The sequence below is a fragment of the Pholcus phalangioides genome, unplaced genomic scaffold, assembly GCF_987345545.1.
Source record: "Pholcus phalangioides strain wild (caught in Gottingen) unplaced genomic scaffold, Ppha-v1.0 ptg000008l_1, whole genome shotgun sequence".
NCBI lineage: Eukaryota > Metazoa > Arthropoda > Arachnida > Araneae > Pholcidae > Pholcus > Pholcus phalangioides.
Window position 1 is genome coordinate 48,732,578 of NW_028301601.1, and position 20,504 is coordinate 48,753,081.

A 20,504-nucleotide genomic window follows, 5' to 3' on the forward strand; every position below is an offset into this window, starting at 1 on the left:
CTCTTCACATGCTTTTCTTACATGCGGGAGTTTCTACCATTTTTTCCTTCTTTTCTAACAAAAAAATATGTTCCATAAATCAAACAAGTTGAAAATATTAATGAAAAAAAGAAACGTTTGGAAAAAATTATGTGGGGGGAAAAATACAAACAAAATGAACTGTTAAGGTTAACTGGATTGGAAAAAACCTCAATTCTTTTTCCCGTTCTAACGTTTTGTGGGCAGAAAAGTGTTGCCCAGGGTGGAAAATATTTGTTTTTTCTTAATTATTTTTAACTTTTTGCTGATCGTGTGTGTGTGTGTGAGTGAGAGAGAGAGAAGAGAAAAGAAGTAAACACAAGTGGGAAGATGGTTGGTTTTTCCAGGGAAATAGAAATCCTCTGTTTGCCGGTAAATATAGAATCTGGTGAAGCAACAGTTTTCGTTTTACTCGAGAATACACATACAAACTCCGTTATAAGTACATAAAATATTCCACGAAATTTCGTCGTTGTAACCGAGCTTGACTTTTTCCAAGACATTTTTTGAACAAAAATGCATTCAGATGCTGTGCAAATACTGTGCACTGAATGGTTATGTAGATAAAGGTATCCTCTCCGCTTGTTAATACAAACCAAATTATTGATATACACAAGCGTTATATATATATTTTTTATATAAACAACCACTCATCAAAATTTTATTTAATTTCTCAATTTTCAAGTGTATTTAAACACTTCTCATCTTAGCTGTATATAGTTCCGAGATATGATTGAAAATGAAGCAAATGCTTTTTATTCAGATACCAAGAGATGTCGCTACTTTTATTTTTCGTGGTGAAAATTCATAGTTGAATCTCCGCGTACATTCCTGATTTAGTTGAGATTAATTTATCTTACAGAATATTTTCATGAAATACAAATATGCTTGAACGCATTCACAACAGAAATCCGACCGAATGAAAACACGATTCATTTACGTACATAAATGCCAACTATTGTCTGATCCATCCGTATATTATTATCCCATTACATCTAGTTCCGACTCCATCCTGAAATTCCACATGATATCGATGAAAGAAGAAGGTGAGGAGTTGAAGTCAACATTAGAAGGCATGCTCGACCTCGGAAAGCTCGGAATTTTCGACTTCGACAAAGATTACTTCGAGTACGAGGAGCAGCAGGGTGAGAATATGATTATATATTCCGTCCGAAAGTTAATAATCCCAATGCATTAATGCCCATGTTGTCCACTAAAATTTCATCACAGATCTCTGTAATACATCAATCAGGTCAGTGAATTTATGATGTAAATAATATAATATACTACTGCCATCTATCTTTGCATTTTATTATGCTCTACTCTTTAAGTCCCTCAACAATGATAAACCACCTCTCTAAAAACTTGTTTATAATTGCCTGTAGTCTAATGTTAAACTCGGGACCAAGGAGGCAAAAAGCACAGGAATTGGAGAAGGACTAAGATTGGATTGCTGTATTTTAGTAATAAATGATGACATCAATACTTGTTATGGGCATCTTTTTCTCAGCCATTGAGGCCTTGTATTTGTGCTTGAATAAGAATTCCAAAATTCGTGTAGTCCACTTGCGGAAAAACTCTGAATTCGCCTCTGGCATATGCCATTCGTCCTCAATTAACACTGATAATCACTCATAACTCTCTCAATATGACTATTCAGTGTTCTTTAAGTAGCTCTCTTTCCACGAATATAATTGATGTCATTAAACTGCCTTAGTGAGATATATTCGTGAGTAATCGTGAAATCTGTTTCGAACAAAAGCACCTTCAACACGAATCTGTAAGTTCTCAAAAGTAGGGTCCGTGCACCAAAATGAACTTCAGTGAGTTCTCCCTTTTGTAGAAGCAGTAGCTTGCTTTCCCACGTGGAAACATGGACGTTCACAAAAGATGCCGAAAGCCACACACCTCTGATTATCCTCCGAGAGGTTACGATTCAACCAACGTTTACAGAATCAGTGGCTGTTGTAATTTATGGATTCCAAGCTGTATAAGCATGTTTGGGAAAGGGGTGAGAGTTGGCTTTCCTTTTATGCTCTTTACATTTGCAGGGGTAACGGAGTTCTAGCATTGGACGAGTAGAAAAGGGATATGACGTCAAGATGCATTTTACTATGGCAACGTACGCGTACTTAGCAGTGATGAATACCGTGGCTGCTCCATTGTTTTGCTGCCGTAGACGAGTCGCCGGTGTGTATTTGCACCCTCTCAAAAATCTCTGGAAGCAGTATCGAACTTTATAACATTATACTGTTAGTTTGTTTGGAATCGGGAATTATTCGAACGAAGGCATCGCCACAGATGAGAAGAGGAATTCTCTCATCTGTTAACCTAATTGGGACATTTCTTATTCAATTGGAAATTCCATCCGCCGGAAAAGCATCTCGGCAGTGAATGCTGATATGTAGAAAAATATATATCTTGATCATAGAGAGTGATGGGAAATGTATGTATCTAAGTAATTTTGCTCACACGTTTCACCATGTTCTCCACGATCTGATGAAGGCATTGCCTATACTTTGGACGGCAAAAGTAATGCTCATCTTCAGCTCTAACTACTTGTATAGACCAGTGTTTTCTAAAGTGGGAAATATCACCTCCAGGTGGGAGATGGAATGGTTAGGGGCGATGGGACAAAAAGGTTTGGGAAGGTGAGGTACGATATAGGCCTCCGTATGGATTGTTTTCCTTTGCTGTTGATATCAGAATTAATCGATTAATTATTATCTATTGAATAAAATGAATGATTTATTTTGCTTTTCTATCTATAGCCTTGAATATAAACGGCATGGAAGCGTCCGAAAAGATGCCCGTCGTCGAAGGTCAAGAACTGACTCTTGCATGCGTCATCAAAGGCTCCGAATCCCTCCACGTGCAATGGTTCAAAGACGGCGTTCCCGTTTACGTGCAGAACACGCAGAGGGGCATGTGGAGCACCATCGTTCCCAAGAACTCCCAGCAGCAGTACACGGCGCTGCTTGGATTGGATCGGGCGTCTAGTCTTGATACAGGTTCGATATTAGCGAGTTTCCTCTTTTGAGATGCATGTGTTTCGGTCGCATGAGTTAAATCGGTTATTATGTTAAAATCTCCAATCGTCTCAGAAAGTTTTATAAGGTTATCACTTTTGCTGGTAATTATGCATAATACCCAAACGGCGCTGGTTATAGTTAAGTTATAGTTCAGTTTGTTAAGTGAGAGTTCTCTCTCAAACATACGAACACATTACATCGGGATAAAATTTGACATATATATAGGGTTCGTTATATGGAGGTTTGATTGTAGAATTCGTAAAATAGGAATTAATTCTATCGGGATTCGACTGTAGAATTCTTTTAATAGGAGTTTGTTACATTGGGGCTTGATAGTATACGCACGAAAAATTGTAAAAATCCGAAAAATTGTGAAGAATTTTGTTAAATGAGAGAATCATTGTGGTGGGAAACTATCGTAAAATGTGTTAAATTAAAGTTCGCTATATCAGGGTACGATCGCAAAATTTCGTTATATCGAGATCAGATTTCAGAATTCATCTAATACGTGATAATGGAGTGATAATGATAGGAGTTATTTCGGGGTGTTTGAAAAATTAGTTAAATCAGAGTTCGTTATATCCGGTTTGAACTTGGCTCATACGTATGGTCATTCAAATTTGAAAACCGTGGCAAATGGTGTACCAAATTATCACATTTACCAATACGAAATGGTGATTAAGCATAATAACCCGTGATGAATTTGGTACGATTTATCATATTTCCATATTATGTTTGAGTATTTCTCGTAATTGGTGCCAAAAGCGATAACATTGAGGTAAATTTGTCAAACTTACCAAACTATCCTGCAATTACGCATAGTAGCAGGTTATTATGCCGGATTATGTTTTAACAAAACACGTGCATTGATGGGAATCCTAAATATTTCCAATGCCAATTCTTACTAGATTTTTCCTATATATCGATGAGACGATTTTATTGCCAAATATCTCCAAATCTATCATATGGTGGTGCATACTTTTCAATCTTCTAATTATTATTTTTTCTAAATAATGTCGATTATGCTGTTTATTAAATTACTCGCATAGGCGACGCTCTGCTGCACCAAGAATCCTGATACAAATGCACAAACTCCCAGTAATGCAATTAAGGATTATACTCGCACAAATTCGAATGCACGCTCGCAGCATCCTAAAACGAACGCATACTTCGCGTTTCGGTATAGACGGAGTGAGCATCGGCAATGCATCAGTCATCGAATGTGCTCGCTTATGTGTTTCTCTCCCGTTCATACACTCCTTCCACCCACCTATACGATATATTCCGTAAGCAGCCAGGTATCTACCAGGCGCGATAGAGGTAAAGTACAAGGAATATTAGGTATAAAGCGTGAATTTCACTGTGTACGAACACACCGAAATGCAAGGAATCGCCGTGATTTAATGCATCCCGACAGCTCTCTCCGATGGGAAAATCTCACTAATCCCGTCCACGGAGAGTCCTCCACTACACTGGAATTCTGTAATCTATCAAATCCACTTGCACGTGGTTTAGTAATCTAGCTTGGACAACGTCTCCGTTATCTCTGGAGCATGTTTACGGAGCAGAACTTTCACGTTCACTAGTTGTTTTGCCTGATGAGATTCAAATCAGTTCTAATGTATTGAACTTGGATCAGTTATTCGAAATCGACCGAACTTGCTTGAGATTTCTTAGGCTACTACGTCCACACTCATATGCAACGTCGCAGAACAAGTCGAGTGTTCGGCGACTTTTATCTATGGAAAGTCTCAAGTTCAAGTCGCAGAACATTACCACACACATATACAAAAGCGTGCAGCACGTGTTCTGCGACTTGTCGCTGGACAAATCGAGCGATTTGTTGCGTGACTTCGTGTACGAGTATGGGCATCCCCTTATAAACTTATTACCGTTGAGAACCCACTATAAAGAGTGTTCTGTTAATGGACCGAGAAACTCAGAGGGTTGTTAGTAGGTATCAAGAGGAACAAAAATTGCGACGGAGCATGGTGTCCCAAACCACGTTGAGCGGATGAAAATCGCGGAAAACGCATGTGCAGGCTCTGAGTCCAGAGGAGACGAAAGGTTGGATGTCAGTTGATTGCTGAATGCGTTCGTGGGTTCGCTCACCATATCTGACATAAGCAGCGTCACGATACGCAGGCTCTGGGAAAGGATCACGCGCTGCGGACCACGTAAATTAGCGCTATTGCGGTAGTAAGCACATGTAGCATTTAGTTGTCTGTTACAATGAGTATCGTTATGGCTGACCACACGAACGAGGAACACGCTGATATGCATGTGATTTACGGTCGAGCAGATGGCAATGGGCGATTAGAACTCGTTTATGTGACGCCTGTGGAGATAGCGCGGATTGTCGTCGCTGCGGCAGACATCAAAAACATACCTGGTATCTTCGAGCGCGTCCGGCAGTAGTTTTTACGTCGTTGTAGACTTTGCAATGAAGTCAGCGGTCCCCACTTACAACAACACTTGTAATAATTAATCAAGTAAATCTTTTTGTTTGTACTTATTATTGTACTTTTTGTCGTTCCAGCGTGACGTCGAAACCTGCATGCGTTTTTCGCGATTTTCACCATCTCATCGTGGTTTGCGAAACCGTGTTTCATAACAATTTTTGTTCTAATTGATATCTACTTATAACCCTCTGAGTTTGTCGGTCCATTAAAAGACCACCCTGTATTCAATGGCAGTATTTCTCAAAGTGTGCGTTGCGGTGCCTTGTCGTGACCAGCAGGAAATATTGATGTGTGGGCCTATTTATGCTTTGAAGTGGTTGGGTTTATAAATGCACAATCTGTACTAAATTATTCTGGATAGCCGCAGATGAACAACGAATAGTGCAAGGGGGGCCGCAGTGTGCATGTTGCCACTACATAATTTTAGATTGAAAAGTAAAATATATCTATATAATGTTTTATGTATTCCGTAAATTGTCCATGAATTATTTCTCTTGTTTATATGCCTTTGCCAGTCCTCGAATTATTTTGCCTGTGTTTAATAAATTTTTCCCTGTCCGCAAAAATGTATTCGTCCTATTCCTTTTTTTCATGCCGATCTACGAATTATTCATTCTATTTATGTATTTTTCTCGTTGGTTCTCAAATTATTTTCTGATTTATGTACTTTTCCTTCCCTTCCATTATGGTAATAGAGCTCTGAGATACCCTGTATTCATTTTATTTCTTTTCCGATTATTTCTGACTTAGATATTCACATTTCAGGTACATTCACATGCATGGTCACCGACTGGGGTTTCGAGCAGAACCGCAGCCTGCTAGTTACAGTACTGTCGTCACCTCAGCCCCAACTCACGCCTATGGCAGCGACGGTATATCGGGGAGAGCAACTGGTGATCACGTGCCTGTCCAAGGAAGACATCTACGGTACGTTCGGATACACGTGGCTGAAAAACAACCAGATTATCAACCCGGCTACCGAGCCCGAAATGATAGAGGACCTCTTCCCAGCCGGTAGTCGGGTACTGGTCAGATCTGCAAAGTCATCCGCCATCTACACATGCATCATCACTAGCTCTTCTGGTTCTACGAGGAAAGACAGTGTAGTGACAGTCCTCAGTACGGACAGTAAGTTCCAAACTTAATATCCATGTATTTAATTACCGATATTTTCACGCAAGTCCCCAATTCCATGAGTATGCAAAATCATAACCCAGAATAATGCCGGATCATTATTATCCAAATCTTATGCATATTTACAAGCCTTACATTGATATGAGTGAGGGGAGAAACTTAACGTTTCGTGATTGGTCACAATGACTGACAAAGGTACGAAGGAGTTTTCGGCGAACTTTCAGAAGGTCCATTTCGCGCTAAACTTTGGCCTGGTAAAAAGGGGAAAATTCTGCTTTAATCTTAAGACATTGCCAATAATTCCCCCAATACATCGTAATGACGTGCTACCTTCAATTACGGGCTTCTAAATTTCTTCTTCACTATTAATGTAAAGAATGCAAATACGCATACCGACCTCAGAAAAAATGTCCTCAGCTCTACTTTCCTGAGGCAATCCATACTCTATAACAGTGGTGGTGGGGGCTATGTGCCTTCCTGGAAGACCTCTGGGGGATATTCTAAGGCTACCACGGGTGAAAATCAGGTGAAAAGAGCCCCGAGATAAGTGGTTAAAAGAAATCTAACGAAGTTAAAATTCAGCTAGGGAAAAAGCGCTGTGGTGGTCGAGTGGTCATAGTGTCCCTTGGTTCAAACTCCACAGTGGTGGTCGACAGAAGTTGGTGATTTTTTTTCTGTGGTTCCCAACTTCAAGGCGCGAATGCAATCCGATCTCCCCCTTTAAAAAGTCTCGTCAAAGACAGCAACAGTCTTACAAATTTAATTATAGAATCAGAGCCATTTTAACGCATAGGCCCATCTGGTTGTGACCCGTTGGTCTCATGCCCATAGGAGGCCTGCATCATAAGATCTAGTACTATTGTCTTTGCGAATAAGTAAGATACACATAAACTGCTACTTCTAGCTATGTATATGGCCCAGACCATCACTTCGCCCTATGATGTCGAGACGGCCCTGCATAAAATCCCATAGTGGGGTTGATTACTGTACTCTTGCCGGGATTAGGTATTAGAGAATCCACGGTGATGTGTTAAAGGGACGATTTATTGTGAGAGTTCCTTTGATCATTTACATGATTACGGACAGACCAATTTTCTATTTATAATTTGACTCTTGAAGGGATAATTGCGTCCCCTCCCCGGATCCGCGCCTGGTCCAAGAGCCCACATTGACGTTTTTTATAAAATCTTTGTTCATTACCCCAACTCAGTTCGACTAAATTCAATTCAATAAGTAGAAATGGTCTCACTCCTGAATGATTGGGCAGGCGTGGATAATAAAGGGAAGGTGGGGGGCATAAGAAAAAAAAATCGTCCAATAGGCCCATCTTGGAGAATCACTATTCTAACTACTCTGCGGTCTCTAAAATGATGTTGGTAATCCTCAAATAGGGATATTTCCGTCCAGCACGAGTACCTAATCAAATGGGTCCCAACAAACCAAGCGAGTATTTCCGTCAGTCTTATTTTCCCGGGAAAACGATTGTGGCCAAACGTTGTTAATGTTCTATCAGGAAAAACTAGACAATAGGAGAAGGTCTCTAAGCCTGTACATATCGTTTGGAACTTAATGAGATACTAGTTTGTTTGTTTTTTTCTCTCTCTCATTTCCCTAGCGAGTGGAGCCCCCGAACGCTACTAAGTGGGGAAATGGCCCATTTTATGAGATCTATTCGCCGGAAAATAAAGTGTCCCGGAAAAGTTGTGCCGTAAAACAAAAATCAAAACCTTGTTCTGAACTCGTTAACAAGAGTCAATGATGCACTTAATTGCTACGAGTCGATCACGTGAGGGGGGTAGAAGGGCTTATCCTAACGCGTCCACCTGAGGGACCAATACGAAGTGTGCTATGTACACATTGAAATAAAAACATTATCTTGATGAGATAATTTCCGACAATCTTCATAATTTATTTCCCTGTGTTATATTGCCGTTCGTAACATGAATTTCGGCTTTGCATGATCACCGAATTCGTATGTGTTCATGTATATTTGAGGACATGCGTACTATTCGGTCATTATATTTGGAAGCATCTAAGGTTCATTTTGAAATTGCATTGATATATCCTCTCCATCCTCAAACCATTTTTCTTCATTTATCTAGGTGATATCCCAACATGCGGTCCTGACGATTACATGAAAGTTAAATGGACGCTTACCGCTTCGAACACCCAAGATGTCCAACTCTGTCCCCCGGGTTACTTCGGTGAGTACTTATCGATGTACTTCCAGCTTAAAGCTTTTGAAATATGTTCGTCAATTCATATAATCACAATATATGTGTTCCGATTGTTCTTTTAATACAATGTAGGGCAGTGTTCTGCATCCGCTGATCCGCGGGAATTTCCTACCGGTCCGCGAAATGTTTCGCCCGATTCGTATAACAGTTGCATAATTTTAAATTTAATTTAACATTATACCTATATCGTCTGTACATTAGTTTTTGTTTCTGCCTCAGTCATCCTCACATTAATTCTCTCATTACTACGCCATTCTCCCATTACGGCACAATAACAGATCACTTAAATCACCTGTGCCAGATTTAGAAATCGCGTAAGTGACCTGTGGCACGTTAAGAAATCACTTATGTTTTTGCAGCTCATTTACAGAACACTCAAGTTGCATACATTTACAGATCACTTTCATGGTTCGTGACACGTTTTCAAATCAATGAAGTGGTGCAAATTCTCCAAGAGGTTGAGTAGCGTCTAATCGTTAATAAATAAAAAATGAAAAAAATAAAAGAACAGAATAGGGAACAGCGAGTGGCTATCGAGATGATGCTGACGACTGTAGGAAGCTATTGAGCAGCCGCTGAAAAGGAAGAAATGTAACGTGACTTTGTGCTCGAGCGAACGAGCGATTTGTAAGAACGTCAAGCTTAAAAAAAGAAAGTATGAGAAGTAGTATGGCAGAGATTGAATTAAGGGATGGTGGAGGAAAGTAGTCGTATTTAGGCTACGCTTGTTAATGTTCTGAATTCGAATAAAGTCTGGTTCTTTGAAAACGTTAGTAAAATCCCGGAATACTTGAATTGAAGCCGCGGCCATTTTCCTTAGGAGCCAACAGATTTATCAGAAGCGGGACATAGCACCGGACTGCGATAGAAGAAAATGTCATTTCTCGTGAGAGGACGAAAGAAAGACTTGGAGATGCTGGCATTGGAGTTGGGAGAGAAGCCGTCTTCAGATGACAGAGTCGCCGATCTGAAGAATCTCATCGTCATGTCCAAGAACTATGAAGAGGACTTTGTTAGAGGACTCCTCGAGCAGATCATCGAAACCCGTCAAGAAGAAGCCGAAGCTCTGCGACGGAAAGAAGAAGCCGAAGCTCTGCGACGGAAAGAAGAAGCCGAAGCTCTGCGACAGAAGAAGGAAGATGAAGCTCAGCGACAGGAACGAGAGGCCGAACGACAGTTCGAACTGGAGCGTCTTCGGATAACATGTGCGGCGTCGCGAAATATCGATGATGACACCGAAAGTTATCGCATCGTACCGTGCGATTTGACGAAGAAGATACAGAAGTTCGACGCGGATAACGGGGATTTAAGTCTGTATTTACAGTACTTCGAGTGCCAAGCCGAACTTGCGAGAGTACCAGAGGAACAATGGGTCACTAGCTTATTAGTGTTACTGCCTTACGAAGTGTCCGAAATCGTGATCCGTGAACCCAAGGAGAGGATTAACGACTATGGTTTCGTCAAGGGACTGTTGCTGAATCGATTCAAGCTGACGACAGAGAAGATACGGCAAAAGTTTATCCAGCACTCCCGACGTCTGAAGTCGACTTGGAAGGACTTTGGATATGAATTGAATGTCTTCTTTTCCGAGTGGCTATCTCTTCTGAATGTTACCGAGTTTGAATCATTGAAGAAACTGATCGTCACAGAACAGATGAAATCGCGGGTACCGACGAAAATTCGTGAACATTTCATCGATCAATGGTCTAGTTTTGTGAACCCTGATGAATTAGCGAAGAAGCTCGATGAATACGAAGTCGTGAGATCCGAGATCGAAGATGTAAAAAGTCACAAGTTCACCGGGACTGATGAACGAAGATCCGGATTTTGGGATGACCAAAGGGTAGATGCTCACCGAAGAACCGTTGCTCAGGATCGAATTGTGCACGTGGATCCAAGGAGAGACATGATGATGGGAACGACTTTGAACCGGAACAATCGACCTCGTATGAGTGAAGTTCGTGACGGCGAGGGACAACGTGTCAGGCGAATGGTTCCGAGAGACAATAAGCGGCAAGACTGGGAGCCCAGATGTTTTTCGTGTGGATACCTGGGTCATGTGTCGCGTGATTGTCCAAGAAAGAAGAATTTAACATGCCGCCTGTATGGTGTGGCCGGTCATATTCAAAAGCACTGTGATCAGACTACAACGAAGAAAGTCAACTTGGCAGCAAATGGTTGTGCTGATTGTTACGAAGGGAACTGCATCAAAAATGCTAGGATCAATGATGGGCGTCTCATCTCATGTTTGATCGACACTGGAAGTAGTGTGACATTGTTGAAGAAGTCCGTAGCGGAGGATATGAAGCTCAAGTATGTGCCGAAATCAGAAGAATTATTCGGTTATGGAGATCTGGTGAAGCCATCAGCAGTTGCACTTGGGAAACTTAACGTGGATTTGGAAGTGGATGGTGCAAAGTCAGCTGTGGATGTGTTGGTCGTCGATGATAATGCACAGTCGTATGATTTGATAGTTGGACGGAACTATCTGATGTCGCCGGAAATTGAGTTTGCCGGGAGTGGAGGAAGACTGCGCGTGTGGCACGCAAGTGAGTTGCCATGTGTTCGAGATGTCGGAGTCGAGGAGAAAAGGATAGAGCTGATGACCATGAATCCAGAAGAAGTTGACGGTGCAACGATGGAGGTCATCGATGCCAGAATAGAAGATGTGGAGGACGGACTGGTGCTGATGAAAGGAAGCCAAGGAAATACTGATGTCTTGCTAGAAGTCGTGAAGGGGAAAACGAAGGTTCCTATTTTGAATTTAGGGAAACATGTTGTGAAGTTTGGTGAAGGACAGTGTATCGGTCGTGCGTCAATCGTTGTTGATAAACTGAGCATGAGGGAATTAGAAGAATCTGATGAAGCTGTAGGAAACCCCGAAGTCAGAAACGCTTTTGTGTGTGATGAACTACGTGAAAACTTGGATGTTCTGGTGGATGAAGAAGTGAGTCCTTCGACTGATTGCTGCGTGAGTGAGGCCGTCATAGGATCAAGGGACATTGAAGTAATCTGTGAGGATGATATCATTTCAAGTGTGGCCTTGAAGGATGAACTGTGCGATGAATTACAGTCTCGCGGTAAGAAATTTGCTAATGTGGGTACTACGTGTGAGGGACGAGGACGTAAGAGAAGAGGAATTCGTTTAGATGAGATAAAGTTCGACGATTCAACTGAGAAAGAAGAAAAGCGTGAAGTTTGGTCATTGGTGAATGAGTATAGAGATGTTTTTGCATTGTCCATTGAGGAACTTGGGTGTACATCGTTGACTAAGATGGACATTAAGGAAGTAGAAGGCAGCAAACCTATTTGTGTACCGCCGTATAGAACAAGTTTGTCTGAGAGGACGGCAATCAGCGATATCGTGAAAGAATGGAAAGATAATGGTATAGTCACAGAAACTAGGTCACCGTATGCTAGTCCAGTATTATTGGTGAAGAAAAAGACAGGTGAAAATCGATTAGTTGTGGACTACCGTCGATTGAATAATCAGACAGTGAAAGACAAACTCCCATTGCCACGAATCGATGATTTACTGGAAAATTTGGCTGGGTGTAAAGTGTTTACGACGTTGGATCTAGCTCATGGATACTTGCAGATACCGCTAACGGAGGAAGCGAAGTTGAAAACGGCATTCATCACTCCAGATGAAACAGGACAGTTTGAACGTATGATATTCGGGTTAGCAAATGCACCAGCAGAGTTTCAAAGACTGATGTGTCAAATGTTGGGTCCACTCATGAACACTAAGGTCTTATGCTATCTCGATGATATCTTGATACCAGCGAAGGATTGGACAGATATGATGGAGCGAATTAGAGAAGTGTTTGAAAGACTGAGAACAGACGGATTGACGCTGAAGTTAACGAAATGTGAATTCGGGAAAAGAGAACTGGAGTTTTTAGGATTCGTTGTCAATGCAGAAGGCATTCAGCCAGGTTCGAGGAAGTTGAAAGCTGTCAAAGACTTTCCGATTCCCGGTAACGTTCATGAACTACGTAGATTTCTAGGATTGACTAGTTATTTTAGAAGATTCATGAAAAACTATGCACAGAAAGCTGATCCATTGACACGATTGACTCGAAAGAACGAAGAGTTTACTTGGAAAGAGGAACAGACAAGAGCTTTTGAAGAACTGAAGTATGCGTTGATGTGCCAACCCATACTATCACACTATGATGCGAGAGCGGAAACCGAAGTCCATTGTGACGCGAGCTCAATTGGGTTAGCGGGAATGTTGTTGCAGAAAGGGACGAACGGCAAGTGGCATCTAGTATATTGTGTGAGCAAGAAGACCACAGAAACAGAGAGTAAATATCATTCGAGTAAATTGGAATTGATGGCGATTGTTTGGACGTTGGACAGATTGCGACAATTCCTAATTGGGATCAAGTTCACTATCGTCACTGACTGTCAAGCTTTGGTCTACATGAATACAAAGAAATGCATGAATCCACAGATAACCAGATGGTTTGATCTAATTCAGGAATATGACTTCGAGGTGAAACATCGATCAGGATCAAAAATGGCACATATAGACGCACTTAGTAGAGCACCTGTTGCAGAGTCAAAAGATACTCTAGACTCATTTATCGATCAGAAATTAGAGATATGCTTAACTCTCACTGAGGAAGATCAAATCCTATTGATCCAGCATACAGATGACGAACTGAAGAAAAAGATAGAAATATTACAGAAAAACGATACGGACCGGACCAAGGAGGAAAAACAATTAGTTCATGGGTACGAGCTGAAGAATAACCGACTCTTCAGGAAGGTGGACGATAAAGAAAAATTGAAACTACTGTATGTAATTCCGAAGTGCATGCGGAAAGGTACTGTAATCAAATTTCATGATCTTATGGGGCATTTCGCCACAGACAGAACAGTTGGGAAAATCAAGGAAATGTACTGGTTCCCATACATGAAACGCTATGTAAAACGTCATATAGCTATGTGTCTGGAATGTTTGGTCAATAAGTTACCGGCAGGTAAGCAACAGGGATTGCTGCACGCAATCGAACCCGGAAAAAGACCGTTTGCAGTGATACATATGGATCATCTGGGACCTTTTGTCAAAAGTTCGAAGGGAAATCAGGAGCTACTAGTGATCATTGACAACCTTACCAGATTCGTACGATTATTTCCAGTTAGAAATACTTCAACTACTTGTGTAATGAAATCGGTCGACATCTTTGTGAATGACTTTGGACTACCGGACCGAATTATAAGCGATCGTGGTTCTTGTTTTACGTCACACCAGTTTGAAAAGTACTGTAAGAATAACGGAATTCACCATACGCTCAATTCAACGAAACACCCTAGAGCAAATGGGATGGTCGAAAGAGCAAATAGGACTATATTGTCGTCGATAACTACAGGTGTGGAGAACAGAGACCATAAGGACTGGGACGTGAAAATCAAGTTGGTAGAACGAAATCTGAACAACTTTGTGAACAAGTCATCTGGTAAGACACCATTTGAGATGTTGCATGGATATTCTCCAAGATTCAATGATGGAATGTTGAGACGGTTAGCAGATGAGGAGAATAACTCGTGGATGGATCCAGAGGAAGTAAGAAAAGAAGCTCGAGATATAATCGTGGAGAATCAAAGAAAAATGAAGAGCACCTTCGATAAGCGCAGATGTGCTACAATAGTGTTCGAACCAGGCGAGGTTGTTGTTATGAAGAAAAGTCCGAGAGCCATGGGGCAACCGACGAAGACTCAACCGAAGTATAGAGGACCCATGACTGTCACGGCTGTATTACCAAATGACACGTATCGGGTGACTGAATTGGAATCAACAGTGAAAGGTCATCTATACACGACAACAGCGCACGTGAGCCAACTAAAAGCTTGGAGGTGTGAGTCTGAGTCCGATGATGAAGACATTTCAGTGCAAGAAAAAGATGAGCCAGTGTTACCAAGACGTAATCCGAAGAGGTCGACATGTAAAGACCAGTACTGTGGGGCAATCGGGACGATTGCAGGTCAGGATGACCGAGTGTAGGAAGCTATTGAGCAGCCGCTGAAAAGGAAGAAATGTAACGTGACTTTGTGCTCGAGCGAACGAGCGATTTGTAAGAACGTCAAGCTTAAAAAAAGAAAGTATGAGAAGTAGTATGGCAGAGATTGAATTAAGGGATGGTGGAGGAAAGTAGTCGTATTTAGGCTACGCTTGTTAATGTTCTGAATTCGAATAAAGTCTGGTTCTTTGAAAACGTTAGTAAAATCCCGGAATACTTGAATTGAAGCCGCGGCCATTTTCCTTAGGAGCCAACACGACACAATCGCGCTCAAAGATTGCGGATGAGTGAACCTAGGTTCCTAGGAGATCTAAACCAGTTTTTTGTTCAAATGTCAATGACGGTATAGAGTCCGCTCTTCTTTACAATTTTAGCACCTTAATATTATATTTTTTTTTCGTTCATAGGTGATGTCAGGAGGCGCTGCAGACTCAGCTCAAGTCGCGGTGCATTCTGGGAGGAACCTGATTTCTCTGGATGTTCGACGAACAGCTTTTTGAACATAAAGAAGAAGGTAATGAATAATTACAATAAATACGAAGTGTTTCCACTAAAATTGGTATAAAAATTCAACAGTTGATTTTAAATTAAAGTAGAATTTTTACTTGCATTTCCTGCCAGTGATGTTTTTGGGAGCACCATCATAATTTGTTCACTTTCGACCACCTAGCACAGGCCTACATGCTCACCTCCTAAGTCTCATACACATGTGTATAAGGCCTACGTATTCCTAGAGAAGAGTGGACTTGCATGTATTTATGACTTTCAACTTTTCTTATTACTCGTTTCACCGCTGATTATTTTTCGAGTTATCCAAAATTATTCATTCCCCAGGCGTCTGCGCGAAACTGTACTCGATCCACGATTTTCAGGGGGACGAGCCTACAATTAATTCCTTAGCCTTAATTTCCAAATTTTCTTACATCCGGGTGAGCACCCTACGAAACTAGACTACAAAGGCAACGAACATCTCAATCTTTCCTTGGAACTCATTCGCAATTAACGGTACCGTACATGGACGGTCGGACCTCACTCTGGCCAAAGCTCACAATTGCTGACACTGCCATTAGATGGCGTCTTATCCAAGGGTGACGTTTCTCCCTCCGCTATCCATACGAAGTGTTTTTTAACAGCTGGCTGATGCGAAGATGAATTTAGGAATCCAACTGTCCTTGTGTGGAATCAGACCTACGTCCTCTCACTTGCCGGGTGAGCGCCCCAGTCCGCTGAGCTTGCTCCTTTGCCGTGAATGTCTCCGAACAACGACAACAGTCCAACACAGACGAGAAAAATGCACCCACTACTAACTGAAAAAAAAAAATGCATAGTAGCATATAGCGCGCAATTGCGATAGAGTACAGTTGAGCGCAGTGCGCATGAGTGTTATCCTCATACGAAACTTATCGGATGCGTCTTTCTCCTATAGACAAAACCTTTTTCAAAGAAAGAACTCGACGTGTTAAATTTATCGAATGAAACTTTATTGTGAGAGAGAAAACGTAACAACCACTCTTTACACATATAAAAAAAGACGTATGTATCTGCTCTTCGCAGTCCAATTCGATCAGGAAAAAAATCTCAAAGGAAACGATAGGAACGTCCTTGTATATCTCCAGAAAAAAACACTAGGTATTATTGTATGGATGCATTTTATTGGCCCATATCCAAATAAAATATACAGACATCCTACAATGGATCCTTTTCTTTCGAGAATTTTACGTGTGAATGTCAGGATAAGGGAAAAAGATCGAATGGAATTTATCCAATACTCACATAAAAAGAAACTTGTTTTCTTCCAAATGGTTTTTTTTTCTTCTTCTTTCTCTTCGGAATTTTATCATATTACGTTGCAAAGTTTCGTTACATTATCCAGGAGAATGTAATATATTTTTTACACAGGAATATATACAGGGTGTCCGATCTTATCGCTATCCTATACCTGATTGGTGGTCTTAGGGTGAATTTCCAATCACATAAAATGCTTAAAATCATAAGCCTTGCATTTCTACTGATACGTCTAACTAGGCATTTACGGGAGAAGCAATTACGCTATGCATTTTTACTGTTGCGAATATGCCAAGTTCGCTGTTGCGAAGGAAAAATGTGTTATCCTGTAAACTATGGCAGCGTGTAATCCAAATAATGCAAACCTCCGGTTAATACTCCCATCATCAATAATGAACACATTAAGAAATGAAAGACGCTTAGACATCCATCTGTTATCTATGTAAAAACTGAATTATTTTTTTGAACATTCATTTGCATTAGAGCTTCTCGCAAAAAAAAACTCAAATAATACGCTAAAATCTCTAATATCCTACTAAGAATTTAGACTTCTTTTCTGACACAATATTAGTGGATTATTTAATTGATGTTACGGTAATTATATTTGAAAATGAAAGAAAAATGTTTATCTTTCCACTGGCTCACAGGGTTGGTCGCATTTCAATAGGTATAATCCACGGATTATACGTTGAACAAAAAAAAAATCAGAATATCAATGTGATAATGACCATCATTATCACATTGTAATATCAATGTGTTAATTATTCACCGTTGCGTATTATTTGCAACTTTTTCTTCGATGAATAATCTTTTTGCACATATTTAGATGTCATATATTCGATAGAAAATCCGACATGTTAAAAAAAAACCACGAAAAACAACTCTTTTCATTGCTTAAGGGTACATAGCCACCAGATTCTCGATTAATCGGCAATACGAAAATGTGTCCTCCCATCAGCAATACAAACCAGACAGCTCTGATGTTAAAGAATGGGATGTATATAGAAAGAGTTATACGTATGCCTCCTGTGTTGGCACATTGTAATCTATGTGTCCGCATATATTTTTACGCAAAAGTGGTTCACACACAAAGTAGGACGTGGTTTTGTTATTTGTTTCATGTACTGAATGTTGTGCATAATTTACGAGCTCGCAAAGTGTAAAGCTATAAAAAGAGATATATTATGGGTGTATATAACGGAGTTGCTGAATATTTTAGCGCACGGTCCCGTCTCGCGGAGTTTGACATTATCATGCATGAACTGTTGTTTATGCACATAATTTATGAACCTTTTCTCACTTCGATTTCCGTGGATGAAGTGAATAATTGCCACGTTGTGTAATTGTGAAACTACGTCGTATCGAATAAATATTCATAGATTTGTGTTAATATATTTATTGCCTGTCTACATGTCTCAGACGTTTCTGTGACAGTGGTAATCCGACTTAAATGGTAACGTTTAGTGCTTAGGATGAAAGGGAATTGCGTGCAAAGTAGACGCTCATTTTTGGCTGAGTAAAATAGATGTCTGGGGGAAGCTCTTGACGTCACTGAAGAAGGTCATCTCACCTATAGCCATTAGATATTGCAGGCCGACACATGCTCCATCTTTACCCTTTCTTGTAGAATATACAATGGATATAGGTGAGATGACCAACATCTCATGGAGGCTTTGTGCTATATATGGTGTTGTATTGTACTGTTAGAACCATGTCTTCCATATTTTGATGTAAGGATGGTAAAGGCTCGAATTTTCATGTTGCGCACGCGTCGTGTTGTAGGTCTGCCTGCTCTCTGCAGATAGACTTTTTTTTTTTGGATTCTGGCTCGCATTTGGGTCTTGAAGTTTGGAAACAGAAGAAACGAAGAAAACAAACTTCAGCTAACCTCCAAAGTGTTGTCAACGGGGTTCGAATGGATCCTCAGGATGACAGACCAGCACCATGCCTACATCAACGCACAGCAGCCGGTCTTAACAGTAACACGAGTCCTAGACAAAGCGGGAATAAGTCTGTTGATATCGTTTGTATAATGGTGATTATGGATGTCTATGGCAGCATTACACTGTAAAAGTGTTGGAAAAATCTTTTACAAAACTTTAAAGAAAAGAAACATTAAAAAAATACGATACGCTTATTGGTTTCATTTTTCAAGTTTCATGAGGGAACTTTTCCAAACAATTTATAGTCTAATATCGGCCTGACGCACATTTATACGAAAATACATTTGTAGTAATTTGTATTCACAAAAACAAGCAAATTTTAATGTATAATCTTTCTTCCGAAGGTCGACAGCCTGCGTTCGGGATACCTCTTGACCGATGTGACGGCTTTACTGCAGGAGGTGAAGGCTTATATAAGAAAGAAACGGATACGAATGCAAGTCTGTGAAGGGGAACCAGTTGTCGATCTCCTTGATGAAATACAGAGAATCGACCACGCCAACAGGGATGACCCCAGAGAAGGATGGCAGGTACATTCCGCACAAATTATATGTGATACGTATTTGAAATTTATAAAAAAATCTTGATCACGTAATTAAAAAATTACACTGATACCTCTTTGAAGAGCCAACTGTATTTGACGGTCACTTTCCAATAGGGTAATTTTTTTCTGGTCCAGAATGGTGTTCCGACACGTTAGTTCACCTGAACCTGAAAAATTAGTTACCGAAGGCGAATGCAATCTTCAGTATTCTCAATATTTCTTTTTTTTGTCAAGTCTATTTCTTACACAGTACTAACCGCTAATAAAATCACCGGTTGATAAAATCAGCCGCTTTATGAAATCAAATTCCAAAAACGAAATCAAATCAGTGCCCATCACATAATAAAATTTCCGTTTTTATAAAATAAACACGCAGCTGCTTTTAAAAATCACAAAAATTTTGTGAAATGAACTTCAAATGTACGAAGCAATACTGAGAAAAGTCGAAGAAAAACTTAACTTTGTGAATTATTTGGTCTTGTTTATTTTTTTATCCGGACTTCGTTTGTTTACAGCTTTTTACATAAATGAAGTTTATGATACAAAAAAAGTAATAATTCCTTGTTTATTTACTCTATTTCTTTGTTCTACCTTATTCACCATGGGTTTTCACAATTTTATGAACTTACTTATTTTTAGAGGCTTGCGACTTTCATAGTGATGTGACATCTACGTTAATTTTGTTTTTGAAAATACAATCTCCTAAGAAATTGGTTATCAGAGCACGAGAAATGAGAAAAGCGACAAAACAAACTAGTAACTCTGAAAAGGAGTTTTCTCCTTATAAAACCGAGTGCAATTCTAGTTTATCCCCATTGGTTCCCAACATCCGAGCGCGAATGTCAGGTAATCTCCCAGTTGAAAAATCTCACCACAGAATACTAGCCTGCAACGGTACAGGCATTACACTTCACTCATTGTTCGAAACATATATGCCAGGTGGCAGCACTACAACAAGCATTACACAGAAACAAAGTTCACGTTAGGTTTGTAACACATCACTCAGCGCCGGTTATGGACATTTTTCAAGTGTAAGCCAATAATAATATGGTGATAAAAAATCACCACCAATCAACCCCTTTCAATTCGCGCCTTCCACGGCCACGTAGCTCACAGGATTGAAGGTCTAGACCTACATACACTCACAACTTCCAGTATCACCCATGTCTTCGCCCACGTGGCTCTTCATTAAGATAGAGCAGACCACATTATCTGGTAAAACCATGACCATACCCGTGTAAAGCAAATATTTGCTTCCAATATTTGCCTTTTCCGAGTGCAAAGAAGCAGCAGCTGCTTACGATGGCCTCACACTGACCC

At 40.4% G+C, this 20,504-nt stretch overlaps 1 protein-coding gene across 1 annotated transcript in view; it reads left to right on the forward strand.

The window, feature by feature from the left end:
• LOC149084429 (uncharacterized) overlaps positions 1-20,504 on the forward strand; it is a 64,505-nt gene that overhangs the window by 24,397 nt on the left and 19,604 nt on the right. Inside the window, exons 8-13 of the mRNA XM_089235314.1 lie at positions 1,018-1,163; positions 2,790-3,029; positions 6,278-6,640; positions 8,749-8,850; positions 15,320-15,426; positions 18,985-19,170. Of these exons, the coding sequence (XP_089091440.1) occupies positions 1,018-1,163; positions 2,790-3,029; positions 6,278-6,640; positions 8,749-8,850; positions 15,320-15,426; positions 18,985-19,170 (1,144 nt within the window). The remainder of the gene's footprint in view (positions 1-1,017; positions 1,164-2,789; positions 3,030-6,277; positions 6,641-8,748; positions 8,851-15,319; positions 15,427-18,984; positions 19,171-20,504) is intronic.